The sequence below is a fragment of the Lepisosteus platostomus genome, chromosome 26 (assembly GCF_059453375.1).
Source record: "Lepisosteus platostomus isolate fLepPlt1 chromosome 26, fLepPlt1.hap1, whole genome shotgun sequence".
Classification (NCBI taxonomy): domain Eukaryota; kingdom Metazoa; phylum Chordata; class Actinopteri; order Semionotiformes; family Lepisosteidae; genus Lepisosteus; species Lepisosteus platostomus.
In genome coordinates this window covers 14487290-14509506 of record NC_142636.1, presented here as the reverse complement: position 1 = coordinate 14509506, position 22217 = coordinate 14487290, and the positions used below count along the sequence as shown (strand labels likewise).

General features: G+C 54.3%; 3 protein-coding genes and 1 long non-coding RNA gene across 4 annotated transcripts; 3 read left to right on the top strand and 1 right to left on the bottom strand.

Annotated features, from left to right (window-relative positions):
• The first annotated feature begins 920 nt into the window (after positions 1–920).
• Positions 921–6262, top strand: apoeb (apolipoprotein Eb). Its single transcript, XM_088621274.1, has 5 exons — positions 921–1073; positions 2331–2400; positions 3661–3811; positions 4597–4884; positions 5693–6262. Exons 2-5 carry the CDS (start codon positions 2358–2360, stop codon positions 6024–6026), a joined length of 816 nt encoding a protein of 271 aa, XP_088477400.1. The 5' UTR covers positions 921–1073; positions 2331–2357; the 3' UTR covers positions 6027–6262.
• On the bottom strand, positions 5817–17358 carry LOC148640317 (uncharacterized). The gene is made up of 2 exons (XR_015930677.1): positions 17271–17358; positions 5817–6444 (listed from the first exon to the last, which is right to left on the bottom strand). It is a non-coding gene; the product is annotated as an uncharacterized LOC148640317 (long non-coding RNA).
• apoc1 (apolipoprotein C1) lies at positions 11665–14574 on the top strand. The gene is made up of 4 exons (XM_088621368.1): positions 11665–11813; positions 12888–12954; positions 13431–13569; positions 14049–14574. Exons 2-4 carry the CDS (start codon positions 12900–12902, stop codon positions 14113–14115), a joined length of 261 nt encoding a protein of 86 aa, XP_088477494.1. The 5' UTR covers positions 11665–11813; positions 12888–12899; the 3' UTR covers positions 14116–14574.
• A 20-nt stretch (positions 17359–17378) lies between the features above and the next one.
• On the top strand, positions 17379–19990 carry apoc4 (apolipoprotein C4). The gene is made up of 4 exons (XM_088621352.1): positions 17379–17536; positions 17948–17998; positions 18693–18891; positions 19304–19990. The coding sequence occupies exons 2-4, from the start codon at positions 17950–17952 to the stop codon at positions 19503–19505; spliced, it is 450 nt and encodes a 149-aa protein (XP_088477478.1). The 5' UTR covers positions 17379–17536; positions 17948–17949; the 3' UTR covers positions 19506–19990.
• The last annotated feature ends 2227 nt before the right edge of the window (positions 19991–22217 follow it).

The window sequence follows — 22217 nt, the reverse complement described above, 5'->3', positions numbered from 1 at the left end:
GATATCTCAGCTCTCAGCTCTGTCTCCGTCTCTCAGTTCAATTCTGAGCTCCACTGGCCTGCCTCATCCTCACACTCATCACATCAGAGAGAAGTCACCACAGCAGACAACAGTGCAGAAGACACCTACAGTACCTACACAGCACAGCCAGCCACAGGACAGTGGGAAAAGAGAGCAAAGTCAGAGATCAGTCAGCAAGTATCCAGCGCCCGTGGCACACTGTCTCCTGGAGTCATGTCTTTACACAAAGAGCTGCGGGAGGGTGGAACAGACTGCCAAGCCGTGTTGTGGAAGGCAGTAACGTGGCGTCACTCAAGACACAGCTGGGGGGGATCGTCGGGGCAGGATGTGGAAGCCGATACTTGGGCTCCTGGGGAGAAACAGCTGGATGATGCTGGGATCAGTCAGCGAGCAGCAGGGCTGTGTCTGAGTGTAACCTCTCTCCTGTTGCTAGGCTCCGAGGTATGTGCCCTGTCCCCCCAGACGTCTCCCCCTCTGCCTGTACTGTGCCAGACGCTGCGCCCTCTGTTCTCCCTGGAGTTTGAGTTTGGTTAATGGTTACAGTTAATGATGAATTCCTAAGAGGCGTCTTGGGAGCTGGGCTGCTCGACGCCGGTTCCCTCTCGCTCTCCCCGGGGGGGGGGCTGTCCTGTCTGCGCTCGGCGCGGCCCGATAAGATCAGAATGCGGGGCTCGCGGGTGAGCGCGTTATCGCTGCGCGCCGATAGCAGGAGCGCTGAGCGAGAGGCGGGCGGACCTCGGACCTCGGACCGCGGACCTCGGAGGGCGCCACGCCTCGCCGCACCTGGGCACCACGGGCTGCTGAGCTCGGCGCTGACCCCTGCCTGTCCCCGGACACGAGCGCATCCACACCCACCCACACACACGCGCGCGCGCGCCCCGAGCGCCCGCCCGCTTTGGCACGAAGTAACCTCGCGAGGAACTTCATCACACACACACACACACGCACACGCACATCCCACATCACACCCCACCCCACGCGTGTATAAAAAGGCGGTCCGCACACAGCAGAAAGTCACCGAGGAAGAGGCAAGGCGGGGAGCATCGATCCAGGTGAGACAGCCGGTCCTTTCTGTAGACGCTACACGCCGACCTCAGGTCCGAGTTGAGTGGGAGGTTTAACGTCTCCGCGATTGCTCGTGGAGCAGGGGCGATGTCAGCACCGCTCTGGCAGCGGGGTGATCAATTATAAGGCGCGCTTTGATTCTGAGACGGAGTTATGAAAGATCGATTTCGCTGTCTGACGCGCCGATGTGGCCCGGGCGAACGAGCCGATAACTCGACGCGAGCGTGGGGTGTCCGGGCGTGGGGTGCTGTGGGACTCTGAGGACGCGCTGCTGTCCGAGTGGATCTGACTCGCTCCGGAGCTTAATCACGGGGAGGTGCGCGCAAACAGGGGGTAGAAACAGACCTGTTAACAGACAGAGCGTCACTTCTCTCTCCTCTCAGTCCTGCTCAATTCAAGAAGTTTCATTGGCATCTACAATCAGTGTTGCCAAAGCAAAACTAATACAATAAACATGAAACATCTACAGCCATTTACAACACAGACACAGTCATACGATATTTACATATAGACATCTAGAGCAGTACTGGGAGACAGGCTCACTGGTCCTCAGGCTGGGACAGGAGATCACACACTGGGCTGCCAGTTCAACTGAGTTCCTTCTCCCTCTCCCAGTAGGATTGGGAGCTGTTGTGATTCTGGCAGGTGTGGGAATTCTGGGATCAGATGTGTAAATTTGGGGAAGAATGTCTCTCTAATCCTAGAGAATCTGTGCAGTAGGAAGTGCACCTCAGTCTCTGATTCTCCCCACTGGCAGTGGGACCACGGCCTGTCCTCTCTGGACAGCCAAGTCTGCCTGTGTCCAGTGTGTGTGTCCAGGCTGTGGTCACCGAGCCTATCTTCTCTGGACAGCCAGGTCTGCCTGTGTCCTGTGTCTATGGCCAGGCTGTGGTCACCGAGCCTGTCCTCTCTGGACAGTCAGGTCTGCCTGTGTCCTGTGTCTATGGCCAGGCTGTGGTCACTGAGCCTGTCCTCTCTGGGCAGCCAGGTCTGCCTGTGTCCAGTGTCTATAGCCAGGCTGTGGTCACTGAGCCTGTCCTCTCTGGGCAGTCAGGTCTGCCTGTGTCCAGTGTCAGTGTCCAGGCTGTGGTCACTGAGCCTGTACTTCGTCTCTCACTCTTCTCTCCATCCCTCTCCCATTCTCTCACTCCTGTTTCTCTATTTTCTAATTCTATCACTCTTCATCCCTCTCTCCCTCGGTCTCCCTGGTGTATCTGGAGCTACATTTGTGTTTCATTCTGCAGCTGCTGCACAAACCCTCCTGTGGAACCATGAGGACTCTGGTTGTGATTCTGGTGTTGGCTGTCATTGCAGGTAAGTGAGGCTCTGGCACAGTCGAGCCAGACTGGAGTGTCAGTGTGCTGGACTCCACAGGGACTAGAGGAGTTTAGAGCCTGTGACTGGGCTGTGTCAGTGTGCTGGACTCCACAGGGACTAGAAGAGTCTAGAGCCTGTGACTGGGCTGTGTCAGTGTGCTGGACTCCACAGGGACTAGAGGAGTTTAGAGCCTGTGACTGGGCTGTGTCAGTGTGCTGGACTCCACAGGGACTATAAGAGTCTAGAGCCTGTGACTGGGCTGTGTCAGTGTCCTGGACTCCACAGGGACTATAAGAGTCTAGAGCCTGTGACTGGGCTGTGTCAGTGTGCTGGACTCCACAGGGACTAGAAGAGTCTAGAGCCCTGTGACTGGGCTGTGTGTCAGTGTGCTGGACTCCACAGGGACTAGAAGAGTCTAGAGCCCTGTGACTGGGCTGTGTCAGTGTGCTGGACTCCACAGGGACTAGAAGAGTCTAGAGCCCTGTGACTGGGCTGTGTGTCAGTGTGCTGGACTCCACAGGGACTAGAAGAGTCTAGAGCCCTGTGACTGGGCTGTGTCAGTGTGCTGGACTCCACAGGGACTAGAAGAGTCTAGAGTCCTGTGACTGGGCTGTGTCAGTGTGCTGGACTCCACAGGGACTAGAAGAGTCTAGAGTCCTGTGACTGGGCTGTGTCAGTGTGCTGGACTCCACAGGGACTAGAAGAGTCTAGAGTCCTGCGACTGGGCTGTGTCAGTGTGCTGGACTCCAGAGGGACTAGAAGAGTCTAGAGCCTGTGACTGGGCTGTGTCAGTGTTCTGGACTCCACAGGGACTAGAAGAGTCTAGAGCCTGTGACTGGGCTGTGTCAGTGTGCTGGACTCCACAGGGACTAGAGGAGTCTAGATAGCTGTGATTGGGCTGTGTGTCAGTGTGCTGGACTCCACAGGGACTAGAAGAGTCTAGAGCCCTGTGACTGGGCTGTGTCAGTGTTTTGGACTCCACAGGGACTAGAAGAGTCTAGAGCCCTGTGACTGGGCTGTGTCAGTGTGCTGGACTCCACAGGGACTAGAAGAGTCTAGAGCCCTGTGACTGGGCTGTGTGTCAGTGTGCTGGACTCCACAGGGACTAGAAGAGTCTAGAGCCCTGTGACTGGGCTGTGTCAGTGTGCTGGACTCCACAGGGACTAGAAGAGTCTAGAGCCTGTGACTGGGCTGTGTCAGTGTGCTGGACTCCAGAGGGACTAGAAGACACACAGACTCACTGACCTGTGTCCCCAGGCTGTCAGGCCCGTGCTGTGCCCAGTGAAGAGCCCAAGACGAAATGGGAGGAGATGGTGGACCAGTTCTGGCAGTATGTGGCTGACGTGAACACCAAGATGGATGGAGTTGTGGACAACCTAAAGAGCTCCCAGCTGACCCGTGAGCTGGAGTGAGTACAGCCTGCTGCAGCACCTCAACACCTGTGTGAGAAATCAGAGCAGGAAGACATTGCTAGGAAGTATGGGATAGAGGAACACAAATTAGCTATTTCTGTGTCATCACACTATGTAAGCAGAACTGATCAAAGAGACCCCTAATTCTGGAGGTGTCTGTCTATATCTGAGTCTCTATTTGTATCACAGTGAGACTGGGGCTCCTTTAAAGCTCTCTGCTCCAGACTGCAGGGAGATGAGTCTCCTGACTCTATAAGGGCTGTGTCTCTACCTGTAACACTGACACAGGTCACAGTGAGACTGGGGCTCCTTTAAAGCTCTCTGCTCCAGACTGCAGGGAGATGAGTCTCCTGACTCTATAAGGGCTGTGTCTCTACCTGTAACACTGACACAGGTCACAGTGAGACTGGGGCTCCTTTAAAGCTCTCTGCTCCAGACTGCAGGGAGATGAGTATCCTGACTCTATAAGGGCTGTGTCTCTACCTGTAACACTGACACAGGTCACAGTGAGACTGGGGCTCCTTTAAAGCTCTCTGCTCCAGACTGCAGGGAGATGAGTCTCCTGACTCTATAAGGGCTGTGTCTCTACCTGTAACACTGACACAGGTCACAGTGAGACTGGGGCTCCTTTAAAGCTCTCTGCTCCAGACTGCAGGGAGATGAGTCTCCTGACTCTATAAGGGCTGTGTCTCTACCTGTAACACTGACACAGGTCACAGTGAGACTGAGACTGCAGGGAGATGAGTATCCTGACTCTGAGTGACCTTGTCCTTCCTGACAGTGGACTGATCAGGGACACCATGGCCGAGCTCAGCGTGTACAGCGATGACCTCCAGAACAAGCTGGCGCCCTACACGAAGGACGCGGCCGAACGCTTCGCCCGGGACTTCGCCGTCCTGCGCGACCGGCTGCACGCCGACATGCTGGGCGCCCGCAACAAGGCGGCGCAGTACAGCGAGGAGATGCGCGTGATGATGGAGCAGAACGTGGACGACGTGCGCAACCGGCTCAACCTGTACACCCGCAAGCTGAAGAAGAGGCTGGGCAAGGACACCGAGGAGATCCGCAGGTAAGAGCACCGGGCACAGGTCAGAGGTCAGCACTCACAGGTAAGAGCACCGGGCTCAGGTCAGAGGTCAGCACTCACAGGTAAGAGCACCGGGCTCAGGTCAGAGGTCAGCACTCGCAGGTAAGAGCACCGGGCTCAGGTCAGAGGTCAGCACTCGCAGGTAAGAGCACCGGGCTCAGGTCAGAGGTCAGCACTCGCAGGTAAGAGCACCGGGCTCAGGTCAGAGGTCAGCACTCGCAGGTAAGAGCACCGGGCTCAGGTCAGAGGTCAGCACTCGCAGGTAAGAGCACCGGGCTCAGGTCAGAGGTCAGCACACTCACAGGTAAGAGCACCGGGCTCAGGTCAGAGGTCAGCAGACTTACAGGTAAGAGCACCTGGGTCAGGTCAGAGGTCAGCAGACTCACAGATTGGATCACCTGGGTCAGGTCAGAGGTCAGCAGACTCACAGGTATGATCACCTGGATCAGGTCAGAGGTCAGCAGACTCACAGGTATGATCACCTGGGTCAGGTCAGAGGTCAGCAGACTCACAGATTGGATCACCTGGGTCAGGTCAGAGGTCAGCAGACTCACAGGTATGATCACCTGGATCAGGTCAGAGGTCAGCAGACTCACAGGTATGATCACCTGGGTCAGGTCAGAGGTCAGCAGACTCACAGGTATGATCACCTGGCTCAGGTCAGGGGTCAGCAGACTCACAGGTATGATCACCTGGCTCAGGTCAGGGGTCAGCAGCGAGAGGGCAGATGCGCTCAGGGCTGTGAACCAGTCCGGATCAGGCCGCCTGACCCCCCGCTCTCCTCCCGCAGGAGAGCCTCTGCCTACCTGGAGGAGCTGCAGTCCCGCACGCAGCAGAGCGTGGAGGCAGCGCGCCAGCGTCTGGAGCCCCTCGTCAGCTCCCTGCAGGACAAGGCGCAGGCGCTGCAGCAGATCCTCGGGCAGCAGGGCGACGGGCTGCGCCAGCACTTCGACACGCAGGCCACGCAGATCCGCGGGCAGCTGGAGCAGACGGCGCAGGAGCTGCGCAGCTCGCTGGAGGCCAAGCTGGAGGAGCTGCGCCTGTGGTTCGAGCCCTACGCACAGGAGCTGAGGGGCAAGCTGGAGGAGGCCGTCCAGAAGCTGCAGCAGGACGCCAGCGCCTAGACCGGCAGCGGAGCCCTCCCCCCACTAACGTCACCCCTTCCCAGACTAACTGCCCCCCCCCGGCCCCCAGCGCAGCACTCCAGAAGCGCCGCCTCGACGCCTGTGTCCGGAGAGCAGGACACGAAGGACCGGGAGTGACCGGCCTGGTGTCCAGCTCCTCTCTGGGCCGATGCTGCTGGCTCCTGAGGGAGTGCGCTGTGCTGTCTGTAACCACGGTGATTAAACTTGAGAAGATCCGCCTGTGTCCTGGTCATTCATGCTGTCGGTCTCACCTGTCCGTGTGGAGTGAGAAGGGGCTGGGGTTTGCTCTGGACACACTCTCCCCTTAATATGCTGTCCATCTGACTGCCCCGTCCACCTGTGTCCACCCCTGTCCATCAGCTGGTCCATTTGACTGCCCCTGTCCATCAGTGTCTCCCTGCAAATAGGTAAAGTTGGTGAAGTACTTTGCTGAGGGGCTCAACAGCTGTTGAGTCTCTACCTGGGATTCAAACCCGTGACCCCCCAGTAACAGGTCCTGAGCCCCCAGTCTCTCCCCCACACTGCAGCCTGTATATTAACACTGGGATCTGTATTAATCCAGATCAAGTCGCTTGAGCACAGACTCTAATGTACAGCGATGACCTGGAGACGGAGTGCAGTACTGCTCCTTCCCCAGGGGCACTGCAGAGCTGTACCATTGTTGTGCTGTTGCAGATTGGAACCTGCAACCCCCACAGTGAGAAATGCAGAGCCCTGACCGATCCTCCACATAGTAATCACAGATCAATAAACCTGACTGATCCGCAAGAACATGGAAACAACATTCCTGTCCTAATCAACACACAGAGCAGATAAGAATGTTCCGAAGGCGGTAGATGAAGTACCTTATATAGGACTTGCCGCCAAATGCAGTAAACACCCAAGACAAGGCTGAAAGGAGATACTAGCACAGGGTGACACACGCAGGCAGAAACGTTTTTAGAAGCATCCTATGAGACGGTCTGCACAGAAACCACAATTCATCATTCCAGACACGGTGGAGAACAGCTCCGCTGTGAGGATAATAATAATAACATAATAATAAACTTTATTTTATATAGCGCCTTTAAAGGTGGCTTCTCAAAGCGCTCAATACAGAGCTCAATCCGAAGCTTTAAAATCAGGGGGCTGAGGACTGTAAACACACTGGTCAGGCTTCATGAATCACAGTGGACATCTCTGTCGCCATGTTAGAGGAAACATCACTCACAGGGAATCAGGCCACAGCACCAGAAACATCCTGGGGCCCATTGCAGCACTCTACACTGACAGACTGAAGGAACTGAGTCTCTTTAGTCTGAAGGGAGTGTCCTACACTGACAGGCTGGAGGAACTGAGTCTCTTCAGTCTGAAGGGAGTGTCCCACACTGACAGGCTGGAGGAATTCTCTTTTGTCTTGAGCACAGAAGATTTGGGGGATACATGAATTCAAAATCCACAACGATACTGAGAAAGTCCTCCCCAGAATCAACAGTAACAAACCCGAGGACACAGGCGAAAACTACAGGGAAGAGCTTTTAAAAATGAAAACAGAATCCACTTCTTTACAGAAAGGGTGGAGGGAGTCTGTATTAACCTCCCCCTCTCTCTCTCAGTGCAGTGTTAATGTACTGGAGTGTCCAGTCAGTGTGTCTGTATTAACCCCCCTCTTTCAGTGCAGTGTTAATGTACTGGAGTGTCCAGTCAGTGTGTCTGTATTAACCCCTCTCTCTCTCAGTGCAGTGTTAATGTACTGGAGTGTCCAGTCAGTGTGTCTGTATTAACCCCTCTCTCTCAGTGCAGTGTTAATGTACTGGAGTGTCCAGTCAGTGTGTCTGTATTAACCCCTCTCTCTCTCAGTGCAGTGTTAATGTACTGGAGTGTCCAGTCAGTGTGTCTGTATGAACCCCTCTCTCTCTCAGTGCAGTGTTAATGTACTGGAGTGTCCAGTCAGTGTGTCTGTATTAACCCCTCTCTCTCAGTGCAGTGTTAATGTACTGGAGTGTCCAGTCAGTGTGTCTGTATTAACCCCTCTCTCTCAGTGCAGTGTTAATGTACTGGAGTGTCCAGTCAGTGTGTCTGTATTAACCCCTCTCTCTCTCAGTGCAGTGTTAATGTACTGGAGTGTCCAGTCAGTGTGTCTGTATTAACCCCTCTCTCTCTCAGTGCAGTGTTAATGTACTGGAGTGTCCAGTCAGTGTGTCTGTATTAACCCCTCTCTCTCTCAGTGCAGTGTTAATGTACTGGAGTGTCCAGTCAGTGTGTCTGTATTAACCCCTCTCTCTCTCAGTGCAGTGTTAATGTACTGGAGTGTCCAGTCGGTGTGTCTGTATTAACTCCTCTCTCTCAGTGCAGTTTTAAAGTACTGGAGTGCCCAGTCAGTCACATTATCACAGCTGAGCTCCTCGTCTGTCCTGTTTCAACACGCTGGTTTCTCCTGCACATTCCGATGCGCCGCCGTGTCACGCGATCGCTGTCCTGAGCAGCGCGTTCCGCTGAGCTGTTTGTTTGGTTAGCGAGATTGTTTTGTTTCTGACTTGTGTACCAAGAATCTCCCGGCCCGCCCACACGGCCCCAGGTTACGCAACATTCCCGATAACTGCACCAACAGTGGGGGCTGATGCCAGACTGTGCCGGCCGCGAGATTCACAACGGATCCCCTGACTCTGCACAGCACAGGCAGACAGTGGAGAGAGAGGGGGCTCAGACAGTGGGGTACCCCAGTGACCCCATCACCCCTGACTCTGTAGAGGAGAGGCAGACACTGGAGAGAGAGGGGGCTGGGACAGTTGTGTACCCCAGTGACAACATCACCCATGACTCTGCACAGGACAGACAGGCAGGGAGGCAGACAGACAGGACAGACAGACAGGCAGGGAGGCAGGGAGGTAGGACAGATAGGCAGGGAGGCAGACAAGCAATTTCTTAAGTCCCTGTCAGACCGTTGAGGAATCATGTCCATCTCTCTTGGTGTAACAGATGGACAAGCAGAGCTTGTTCTACAGCTCTTTTCCCTAGACGACAGAAAAAAGACTCAAACAGAGGACACCAGTGCACAAGAGAGCAGCAGCTCCAGGAGCTGAGGTTCCAATCGGACAGCTGGGCGCGAGCTCTGGGCCCGGGAGGAGACCGCCAGTAACCCCGCCAGGCAGAGTGACCGCTGGTACTGCAGTTCACCGCATGGAGACGCTCAGCGCAGGGCCCCAGCTCGCCCAACTGTGTTAGAGACAGAACGAGATGACAGAGCTCTGGGGAAAACCAGGCTGTCAGCGGCACAGGGGGACCACCAGGGGGCGCTCTCTTCCCTCTGGTCCAGAATACACACACTGTGCTGCAGGAGCTGTTAAACTGGGGTCCTGAGCACGGGGCCATTACAGGTCCCAGGACACTGGTCCTGAGAGTGGGGGTGTCAAACCCAGAGTCCTGACTGAACCCCACTCTGGGCTGGACAGGCTGTCCTCCCTAACTCTTTGGGATGAAAGGCACTTTCTAAAGGCAAGAAGTTATTATTAATATGTAAAAAGTCTTCAGATGTTTTTGCAGTAGACATCCTGAGCACAAGAGCTGTTGACGTGAAACCAGCTGTGCAGCAGCTGTATCACAGAGCTCCTCCGGTCTGGGCCAGATGTCAGGACTTTACCCCCTCACTCCCCCCAGTGACGAGCCTCTCCGCTGGGTTACTGAGGGTCACTGCCCTTCTGCACACTCACACAGCTGAGCGCTGAGCAGAGAAACACACACTCACACAGCTGAGCGCTGAGCAGAGAAACACACACTCACACAGCTGAGCGCTGAGCAGAGAAACACACACTCACACAGCTGAGCGCTGAGCAGAGAAACACACACTCACACAGCTGAGCGCTGAGCAGAGAAACACACACTCACACAGCTGAGCGCTGAGCAGAGAAACACACACTCACACAGCTGAGCGCTGAGCAGAGAAACACACACACACACAGCTGAGCGCTGAGCAGAGAAACACAAACTCACACAGCTGAGCGCTGAGCAGAGAAACACACTCACACACTCGCACAGCTGAGCACTGAACAGAGAAACACACACACAGCTGAGCACTGAACAGAGAAACACACACACACAGCTGAGCACTGAACAGAGAAACTAACACAGCTGAGCTCTGAGCAGTGAAACATACACACACAGCTGAGCTCTGAGCAGTGAAACACACACTCACACAGCTGAGCGCTGAGAAGAGAAACACACACTCACACAGCTGAGCGCTGAGAAGAGAAACACACTCACACACTTGCACAGCTGAGCACTGAACAGAGAAACACACACACACATAGCTGAGCACTGAACAGAGAAACACACACACACACACACAGCTGAGCACTGAACAGAGAAACACACACACACACACACACAGCTGAGCACTGAACAGAGAAACACTAACACAGCTGAGCTCTGAGCAGTGAAACACACACTCACACAGCTGAGCGCTGAGCAGAGAAACACACACTCACACAGCTGAGCTCTGAGCAGTGAAACACACTCACAGCTGAGCACTGAACAGAGAAACTAACACAGCTGAGCTCTGAGCAGTGAAACATACACACACAGCTGAGCTCTGAGCAGTGAAACACACACTCACACAGCTGAGCGCTGAGAAGAGAAACACACACTCACACAGCTGAGCGCTGAGAAGAGAAACACACTCACACACTTGCACAGCTGAGCACTGAACAGAGAAACACACACACACATAGCTGAGCACTGAACAGAGAAACACACACACACACACAGCTGAGCACTGAACAGAGAAACACACACACACACACACACACACAGCTGAGCACTGAACAGAGAAACACTAACACAGCTGAGCTCTGAGCAGTGAAACACACACTCACACAGCTGAGCGCTGAGCAGAGAAACACACACTCACACAGCTGAGCTCTGAGCAGTGAAACACACACTCACACACACACACACACACACAGCTGAGCTCTGAGCAGAGAAACACACACACACAGCTGAGCTCTGAGCAGTGAAACACACACACACAGCTGAGCGCGGAGCAGAGAAACACACACACACACATTGTGCTGTGCAGTCTCTCTGTCTCCAGAGAGGATAGCAGGACAGACAGACTGTCTCTCTCTCTCAGTGACTCCAGACTCTGTACTTTAACCTGAAGTATTCTGGGGTTCCCTCTTCAGTGTGTTGCCTCAGGCTGGGGGTACACTTAGGGCTGCAGAAGAGATGTGGGCCCAAGCTGAAGGCTCAGATTCAGGGGAGAGGTCAGGGGTACAGCAGGAGTGAGCTTTAGGGGTACCTGGATGGGGTGCAGTCCACCTCACCTCCCACCGGAGACTGTGGCAAACAGCCCCTCTGACAGCACACGCTCCGCGGATCCGGCAGTGCCGGTGACACACCGTGAACCGCCCACTGGCGTTCGCGCCGGGGCCCCCCAGGGAACCGACTACCCCCACCTGCGTGGCCGCTGTTTCCTTCTGGCGACTGCAACGCAAATGTCGCCTGTATCCGCAGTTTGCAGCGCGTTTCCTTCGCCGAAACCGAGTGGAGTCAAAAACACCAACCGGCCGCGGACGGGCTGTTAATCTTTAACTGGGGGAGGACAGGGGGGCGCCCACAGAATCACCCGCCCCGCTCGCTGGCCTGACCTTTGTCACTGCCGCGTGTGAGTGTTTGTGCTGGAGGTCAGGGGTCAGGGGCCGTGCGGCGCTTTATAAGGAGGACCGAGCCGTGGAAGAGACAGAACCCCCACACCATTTCAAACACAAAGTCTCCTGCCCCGAGAGACAGGTGAGTTCATTCTTCTATATTTATTTGTGTTACTGATGCTGCATGTAGCTCATTGGTATGAACTACGTCATGATTTAAATCCTTAATTAGCTATGTTATTTAAGGTAAGTAATGGTAGCATCATAAAAAGCAAGTCTCCTGCGCGCATTAATTCGGGCAGATACAATCACCCGGTGATGAGGGCAGTAAACGGCAGCCTGTCCCGTCGCCTGGGCTGTCAGTGGCCGGTCGCACAGCGACGCCTGCTGCCCACCCCGGACACTGCAAGCGCCCAGATGACAGACTGCTGAGGATCTCACGACTAGGAAGCTTTAAAACGAGCGTCGCCTTTTCCCAGCGCATATTTCCACGTTTTAAACTCTGTCAGAATGTTTTCAGGAAATAAAAAAAATTACAAATGTACAGAAGTACTTCTGTCATTAATAATAATCCACTATAACTGCAAAGGAACAAGTAGAGCTGTATTCCCGAATGAAAAGAGAAGAGATGAAACACGTTTCGGCTGTAGAGCCTCCTTCAAGTCAGGAATGAGCCTTCAATCCCTGAGGAAGAAGCCTTTACTTGTTCCTTTGCAGCCTGTGCATGCTGAAGCAGCTCCCCACCTGAACTAATTCATTATAACTGCCTGCCCACACTGCTGACTTAACTACCCGTCCACACTACAGTGATGGAGCTCAGCAGGACCCTGTGGGTCACCCTGCTCGGACCCTGAGCCGACCAGCTCTGGCAAAGTTTCACCCACAGCTGGTGTCATGAGTTACTGTACCAGCCTCTCTGTGCCCAAACCTGCACTCACTGGGCTTTACTGCACCGCACTGTGCTTTTACCCTGATCTTACTGGGCTTTGCTGCACTGCACTGTGCTTTTACCCTGATCTTACTGGGCTTTGCTGCACTGCACTGTGCTTTTACCATGATCTCACTGGGCTTTGCTGCACTGGACTGTGCTTTTACCATGTCTTCATAGATAACAACTGATGAAAAAGTAGTACAGGTAGTACAGACAGGTACTGGTGTTTAAGGCAGAGCTACAACTGTCCTTTAACATGGGCGCTGTGACCTCTGTGTGCTGCAGGTATCAGAGAAGATGAAGCTGCCTGTTGCCATTGCAGTGCTGGTCCTGGTACTGGCTGTCCACTCAGGTCAGTGTGTCTGTATGAACCCCTCTCTCTCTCACTCAGTGCAGTGTTAATGTACTGGAGTGTCCAGTCAGTGTGTCTGTATTAACCCCTCTCTCTCTCAGTGCAGTGTTAATGTACTGGAGTGTCCAGTCAGTGTGTCTGTATTAACCCCTCGCTCTCTCAGTGCAGTGTTAATGTACTGGAGTGTCCAGTCAGTGTGTCTGTATTAACCCCTCTCTCTCAGTGCAGTGTTAATGTACTGGAGTGTCCAGTCAGTGTGTCTGTATGAACCCCTCTTTCTCTCAGTGCAGTGTTAATGTACTGGAGTGTCCAGTCAGTGTGTCTGTATGAACCCCTCTCTCTCTCTCAGTGCAGTGTTCATGTACTGGAGTGTCCAGTCAGTGTGTCTGTATTAACCCCTCTCTCTCTCAGTGCAGTGTTAATGTACTGGAGTGTCCAGTCAGTGTGTCTGTATTAACCCCTCTCTCTCTGAGTAGATGCTGCAGAGGAGTCCACTATTGAGGAGCGGTTTGCTAACTTCCACACTCAGGTGAAGGAGTTCACCAGTGACCTGACAGAAAAAGCCAAGACGACCTTTGAACAGATCCACCAGAGTGAATTTGCAGTCAAGACCAGGTACAGCTCTGAGACTCTTTATCAACGTAGAGTAAAGTGAGATCAGGGTAAAAGCACAGTGCAGTAAATCACAGTGAGATCAGGGTAAAAGCACAGTAAATCACAGTGAAATCAGGGTAAAAGCACAGTGCAGTGCAGAAACCCACAGTGAGATCAGGGTAAAAGCACAGTACAGTGCAGTAAAGCCCAGTGAGATCAGGGTGAAAGCACAGTACAGTGCAGTAAAGCCCAGTGAGATCAGGGTGAAAGCACAGTACAGGGCAGTAAAGCCCAGTGAGATCAGGGTGAAAGCACAGTACAGGGCAGTAAAGCCCAGTGAGATCAGGGTGAAAGCACAGTACAGGGCAGTAAAGCCCAGTGAGATCAGGGTGAAAGCACAGGGAGACACCATGCCACAGCCCGGCTGGCTCAGGGTTCGAGCAGGGGATCTCTGCCTGCAGGTGACCAGGATGCCTGATGCTCTCTGTCTCTCCCCCCAGGAACTGGTTCTCAGAGCAGTTTGACAAGGCGAAGCAGAAGTTTGAGGAGACCTTCAAGCAGAAGTGAAGAGACCCCTCCTGTCTGATCTCCCCCCTCTCTCTCCCTGTCCCAGAACCCCAATACCCCTCCTGTCTGATCTCCCCCCTCTCTCTCCCTGTCCCAGAACCCCAATACCCCTCCTGTCTGATCTCCCCCCTCTCTCTCCCTGTCCCAGAACCCCGATATCCCTCCTGTCTGATCTCCCCCCTCTCTCACCCCCACCTTGGCCGCTGTCTCTGATCACAAGTCTCGAGGGGGGTGTCTTCTGTTTGTCACGTCCAGTATCTGGGGGCTCCGCGTTCAGTGATGAAGGGCGGAGCTGAGCCCGTCTCCGTCTCGCCTCCCCACTCCGCCCTGGACACGCGGTGACACCCCCCCTCCTCCTGAGGAACGGCCATCGGCAAAGCGGAACGAGTCTGGAGCCATCGTCCCCCACCCCAGAATCCCACCGATGGCGAGGGCAATAAACATCGCTTTTCTAACGAGCCCAGTGGTCTCAGAGTTTCTGTTCAGATTCAGTTGTGTTCTGGGAGAAATGAGAACCTGCCTACAGGTCAAACACATCTGAGCTCTCCTCTCACACATCTGTGTGTATCGGTACTGGTCTCTGAGCCCACCTGTCGGTGTCGATACCCTGTGAACCTGTCTGTCCAACTATCGGTTTCTCACCATATCTGGCTCTGAACCTGTCTGTCTGTTAATGTGTCCATCTGTGTTTCCTACATAAGAAAGCCCATCTACACACAGACTTTGTGAGATCAGGGTAAAAGCACAGTACAGCACAATAAAGCCCAGTGAGATCAAGATAAAAGCACAGTATGGTGCAGTAAATCACAGTGAGATCGGGTTAAAAGCACAGTTCAGTGCTTCAGGTCTGAACACTTGATAGACATTAATATATTACTCACCTTTTACTGCAGTACTGGCTTCAGGGTGTCCTGTCACCCTGAGAAAAGATCGCCTGAGCTCTGTACTTTTTAAGGATCCCAAGGCATCGATTTCAACAACATGGCTGGGCTGCTTGTTCCACACTCCCACCATCCTTTGTGTAAAGAAGTGCCTCCTGGTCTTTGTTATGAAATGCATTTTTCCCTGTGTCCCCTGGTCCGTGGGTCACTGTCCATCGTGAAGTCCGTTGGGTTGACAGTCAGAGCCGGTGAGGATTCTGACTACTTGGACCAGAACCCTCTGCTCAAGACTGAAGAGACTCAGTTCCTCCAGTCTGTCGGTGGGCTGACTTTGACTTGTGAAGTGGGAACAGTGACAGCAGAGTTGGATTCTGCAGTAACCTGTCCCACTGGGCTTTCACAGGGGGCAGTGGAATGGGCCTCTACCAACTGGCACTGAGGGCAGTGTTGATGTACTGGAGTGTCCAGTCAGTGTGTCTGTATTAACCCCTCTCTCTCTCAGTGCAGTGTTAATGTACTGTAGTGTCCAGTCAGTGTGTCTGTATTAACCCCTCTCTCTCTCAGTGCAGTGTTAATGTACTGGAGTGTCCAGTCAGTGTGTCTGTATGAACCCCTCTCTCTCAGTGCAGTGTTAATGTACTGGAGTGTCCAGTCAGTGTGTCTGTATTAACCCCTCTCTCTCTCAGTGCAGTGTTCATGTACTGGAGTGTCCAGTCAGTGTGTCTGTATTAACCCCTCTCTCTCTCAGTGCAGTGTTAATGTACTGGAGTGTCCAGTCAGTGTGTCTGTATTAACCCCTCTCTCTCTCAGTGCAGTGTTAATGTACCGGAGTGTCCAGTCAGTGTGTCTGTATTAACCCCTCTCTCTCTCAGTGCAGTGTTAATGTACTGGAGTGTCCAGTCAGTGTGTCTGTATTAACCCCTCTCTCTCTCAATGTGCAGTGTTCATGTACTGGAGTGTCCAGTCAGTGTGTCTGTATTAACCCCTCTCTCTCTCAGTGCAGTGTTAATGTACTGGAGTGTCCAGTCAGTGTGTCTGTATTAACCCCTCTCTCTCTCAGTGCAGTGTTCATGTACTGGAGTGTCCAGTCAGTGTGTCTGTATTAACCCCTCTCTCTCTCAGTGCAGTGTTCATGTACTGGAGTGTCCAGTCAGTGTGTCTGTATTAACCCCTCTCTCTCTCAGTGCAGTGTTCATGTACTGGAGTGTCCAGTCAGTGTGTCTGTATTAACCCCTCTCTCTCTCAGTGCAGTGTTCATGTACTGGAGTGTCCAGTCAGTGTGTCTGTATTAACCCCTCTCTCTCTCAGTGCAGTGTTCATGTACTGGAGTGTCCAGTCAGTGTGTCTGTATTAACCCCTCTCTCTCTCAGTGCAGTGTTCATGTACTGGAGTGTCCAGTCAGTGTGTCTGTATTAACCCCTCTCTCTCTCAGTGCAGTGTTCATGTACTGGAGTGTCCAGTCAGTGTGTCTGTATTAACCCCTCTCTCTCTCAGTGCAGTGTTCATGTACTGGAGTGTCCAGTCAGTGTGTCTGTATTAACCCCTCTCTCTCTCAGTGCAGTGTTCATGTACTGGAGTGTCCAGTCAGTGTGTCTGTATTAACCCCTCTCTCTCTCAGTGCAGTGTTCATGTACTGGAGTGTCCAGTCAGTGTGTCTGTATTAACCCCTCTCTCTCTCAGTGCAGTGTTCATGTACTGGAGTGTCCAGTCAGTGTGTCTGTATTAACCCCTCTCTCTCTCAGTGCAGTGTTCATGTACTGGAGTGTCCAGTCAGTGTGTCTGTATTAACCCCTCTCTCTCAGTGCAGTGTTAATGTACTGGAGTGTCCAGTCAGTGTGTCTGTATTAACCCCTCTCTCTCTCAGTGCAGTGTTAATGTACTGGAGTGTCCAGTCAGTGTGTCTGTATTAACCCCTCTCTCTCTCAGTGCAGTGTTAATGTACTGGAGTGTCCAGTCAGTGTGTCTGTATTAACCCCTCTCTCTCTCTCAGTGCAGTGTTCATGTACTGGAGTGTCCAGTCACTCCACACCACAGCAGCTCTTTCAGTTCTAGACACAGCGCTGTGCTGTCCCGAGCGGGGTCGCCGCCCTGTGCCGTGTTATCTGGGGAGACGGGTTGCGCAAACCCCGTGTCTGAAACAGCGCAAACAGAGGCGGGTCCGCGGCTGTCTGGCTCGGACGCGCCGGTTCGATACCAGACACACACGTGTACCCGCCCATATCCCGCAAGCCGCCCGCCAACCGCTAGTACTTTTGTCTTTATAGTTGCAAATACCTTAGTTGTCCTCGTCTCACTGACTCTCTTCCAAGGCAAAATGGAGAGAAATCACCTGCCGGTCTGGCGCGCCCTCGGGCCCTCGGGCCCTGCGCATGCGCGGGCGGGGTGAGCTGACCGCTCCGCCAGCCTATGAGGAGGGGCGGTCCGCGGGCTCGCGCCGCCCGGCTGCAGGGCTTTAGGGCGCCAGCCGCCCGCGCGCCGCACACTGCGGGGTGGAACCGCACGCGAGACAGAGGAGCCCAGCCCGACGGTCACGAGAGCAGGTCTGGACACGCGCGGTTAATTGATGATTATCGGCTTGTTAGCAGGCTGCAGGCGCCTGAATTCTGATTTCTTTCGTGTCGCATTTATAGCTTCTAAATGTTAAAAGGTGGCATTGAAATTATACAAATTTGTTTCTAGGAAGCATTTTTAAAATAGTTTTTACTTTAATCTTTCTTCTCTCTCTCTCCCTCTCCTGCATCTTCGTCTCCTCTGGTCTCCATTCCTCCCTGTCACCCCGAACTCTCACATTCTCTCTGTCCCCGTCACCCCAAACTCTCTGCCTCTCTCATCCCAATTCTCCTGCTCTCCTCCTGTCTCCCCAAACTCAATCCGTCTCTTCTCCCCCTCTGTCTCTTGCTCTCTGTCCTCCTCTCTCCTCTCTCCTGTGTCTCCTCTCTCCTCTCTCTCAGACATGGCTGTGAAGCAGGTGACAGTGGTTCTACTGTTTCTTCTCCTACAAGGTAAGAAACCGACTCTCCTGTCTCTCTCCTGACACTCCTGTCTCTCCTCCCTCTCTCTCCTGTCTCTCCTGCTCCTCTCCCAGCTGTGTTCCTGGGACTTGTCCCACTGGTCCACACTGGGCATGACATTCCCTCCCTGTTAATTCTGTATCGGGACTCTGGGATACAGAGTTGATTCCCGTTGCTGGACGTGGGAATTTAAGGGGGAGTCTGCACGTTCTGTCAGCCGGTGAGGAGTGTAGCACAAGACGCAGGATCCTGACCCCCCGATTTTCTGTGTACCCACTTATTTACTAGCTGGGGGTTGTCAAGGGAGAGCTACGCTATCCTGTCCTGTCCTGTCCTGTGCTGTGCAGTCCTGTGCAGTCCTGTCCTGTCCTGTCCTGTCATGTCCTCTGCTATGCAGTGCTGTCCTGTGCTGTGCTGTGCTGTCCTGTGCTGTCCTGTGCAGTCCTGTCCTGTCCTGTGCTGTACAGTCTTATCCTGTCCTGTGCAGCCTTGTCCTGTACTGTCCTGTGCAGTCCTGTGCAGTCCTGTCCTGTGCTGTCCTGTGCTGTCCTGTGCAGCCCTGTCCTGTGCAGTCCTGTGTTGTCCTGTCCTCTCCTGTCGTGTGCATCCCTGTCCTGTGCTGTCCTGTCCTCTCCTGTCCTGTGCTGTCCTGTGCTGTCATACTGTTCCCCCTGTCCCCCTGCAGTCACCCTCGCGCCCGCGGCGCCCCAGGGCAGCGCGGAGGAGCCGGCCGGCGGGCTGCTGCAGCGCGCCAGCGAGGCGCTCGGGTACGTGCGCGGCCTGTACGCCGACGTGACCGACTCCGTCGCCACCTCCGAAACCTGGAAGCTCCTCAAGGAGATGCTGCCAGAAGACCCCCTCGGCGAGGCCAGCAAGCTGCCCAAGTCAGTGCCTGCTCGCGGACGGGGGCCTGAGGGGGGAGCGGGGGCTCACACGCCAGACACGCCTCTCTCTCCCGTACAGGAAGTGTGTCACACGCCAGACACGCCTCTCTCTCCCGTACAGGAAGTGTGTCACACGCCAGACACGCCTCTCTCTCCCGTACAGGAAGTGTGTCACACGCCAGACACGCCTCTCTCTCCCGTACAGGAAGTGTGTCACACGCCAGACACGCCTCTCTCTCCCGTACAGGAAGTGTGTCACACGCCAGACACGCCTCTCTCTCCCGTACAGGAAGTGTGTCAGGCAGTGTGTGAGCGGCTCTCAGGCAGCGCTGGTGTGGCGCCCCTTCCAGGAGGAGTGATGCCAGGTGGGAACGTGGTCTGACCCTCTGTCCCCGTGTGTGTCTCCCCGCAGGACCATCACCAGCCAGGTGGAGGTGGTGAGCAGCGCGGTGAGGGGCTTCGCTGAAGCCTACTACGACGACCACATCAAGGACGTGGCTCAGCCCTTAGTGGGCTGGGCCAGCGCCACGGCGGTGTCCTTCTGGGACAGGCTCAAGGTCCAGTACGACCAGATCTGGACGCCCACACCGACGGCCGCCCCGGCGTCCACATAGAGTCCTGGCTGTGGGGGCTCGGGATGTCCATCCTGCGCAACCCGCCCTGCTCTCCCGAACCACACTCGCCGAGGACCAGGCGCCCGCCCGAAACCCACCGGCATCGCAGACGAGCTGGGAGCACCAGGACAATGACATTCCTAGAGGGTGCAGACTGACACCCCCCCGTCTCCTAATGAATACATACGGGTAACATGCGCCCCTTTCCTGACACCCTTTCCTAACAACAGCTCCGTCTGTTATCGGAGCCGTCCTGAATCCGGGTTTTCCCGAGTAATGCTCCCCTGGGACCTTCCCGGACCCGACGCAGCTCAGCTCCTCACTCCTTCAACACCGACCGGAGGAGAATCCCACGGACAATCGGCCTGTCCCGGAGAGTCACCCCGAAATGTTCCAGATGTGCTCCCCCTTCTCTCCCCTCTGTGCTCCTCCTGTCTACCTGTCTGTAACACCGTCGGCTTCTCAATAAACACCTGTTACCCACAGCTGTGAGGCTGGTTTCTCACACGGAGAGGAGAGAGGGCAGAGCAAGTGAGCGAGGGAGCCGCACCACAGGGGCGATCGAGTGACACAGGGAGGCGCACCACAGGGGCGATCGAGTGACACAGGGAGGCGCACCACAGGGGCGATCGAGTGACAGAGTGGGAGGCGCACCACAGGGGCGATCGAGTGACACAGGGAGGCGCACCACAGGGGCGATCGAGTGACACAGGGAGGCGCACCACAGGGGCGATCGAGTGACAGAGTGGGAGGCGCACCACAGGGGCGATCGAGTGACACAGGGAGGCGCACCACAGGGGCGATCGAGTGACACAGGGAGGCGCACCACAGGGGCGATCGAGTGACAGAGTGGGAGGCGCACCACAGGGGCGATCGAGTGACACAGGGAGGCGCACCACAGGGGCGATCGAGTGACACAGGGAGGCGCACCACAGGGGCGATCGAGTGACAGAGTGGGAGGCGCACCACAGGGGCGATCGAGTGACACAGGGAGGCGCACCACAGGGGCGATCGAGTGACAGAGTGGGAGGCGCACCACAGGGGCGATCGAGTGACACAGGGAGGCGCACCACAGGGGCGATCGAGTGACACAGGGAGGCGCACCACAGGGGCGATCGAGTGACACAGGGAGGCGCACCACAGGGGTGATCGAGTGACAGAGTGGGAGGCGCACCACAGGGGCGATCGAGTGACAGAGTGGGAGGCGCACCACAGGGGCGATCGAGTGACAGAGTGGGAGGCGCACCACAGGGGCGATCGAGTGACAGAGTGGGAGGCGCACCACAGGGGCGATCGAGTGACAGAGTGGGAGGCACAACACAGGGGCGATCGAGTGACAGAGTGGGAGGCGCAACACAGGGGTGATCGAGTGACAGAGTGAGTGGTGGATCAGAGGAGTGACACAGGGAGGTGCAACACAGGAGTGATCCAGTGATACAGGGTGACGGAGAGGTGTTCATCCAGCACTGTACACCTAATACAACACTGCCCAGCTAATACAACACTGTACACCTAATACAACTCTGCACAGCTAATACAACACTGTACACCTAATACAACACTGCCCAGCTAATACAACACTGTACACCTAATACAACTCTGCACAGCTAATACAACACTGTACACCTAATACAACTCTGAACAGCTAATACAACACTGCACAGCTAATACAACACTGTACACCTAATACAACACTGCACAGCTAATACAACAGTGTACACCTAATACAACACTGTACACCTAATACAACACATTACACCTAATACAACAATGCACAGCTAATACAACAGTGTACAGCTAAAACAGCACTGCACAGCTAATACAACAATGCACAGCTAATACAACACTGCACAGCTAATACAGCACTGTACACCTAATACAACAGTATACAGCTAAAACAGCACTGCACAGCTAATACAGCACTGTACAGCTAATACAACAATGCACAGCTAATACAGCACTGTACAGCTAATACAACACTGCACAGCTAATACAGCACTGTACAGCTAATACAACAATGCACAGCTAATACAACAGTGTACACCTAATACAACACTGCACAGCTAATACAGCACTGCACAGCTAATACAACACTGCACAGCTAATACAACAGTATACAGCTAAAACAGCACTGCACAGCTAATACAGCACTGTACAGCTAATACAACAATGCACAGCTAATACAGCACTGTACAGCTAATACAACAATGCACAGCTAATACAACAGTGTACACCTAATACAACACTGCACAGCTAATACAGCACTGTACAGCTAATACAACACTGCACAGCTAATACAGCACTGCACTGTTAATCTAGCACAACACCGTTAGAGAGTCTAGCACTGTACACCTAATCCAGCACAATACAGCTAATACAGCACTGCACCGTTAATCTAACACTGTACAGCTAATACAGCACTGTACACCTAATACAGCACTGTACAGCTAATACAACACTGTACAGCTAATCTAATATCGTACACGCAATACAGCACTGCACTGTTAATATAACACTGCACTAGACACTACACTCTGTGGGTAAGGATCTGCGTCTGTGGCTGGAAGGTTGCCGGTTCAAATCCCACAGCCTGCAGAGGAATCCTACTCCGTTGGGCCCCTGAGCAAGGCCCTTAACCCCAACTGCTCCAGGGGCGCTGTATAAATGGCTGACCCCAAGCTTCTCTCGTCTAGAGCCCCGTGACTGGGCTGT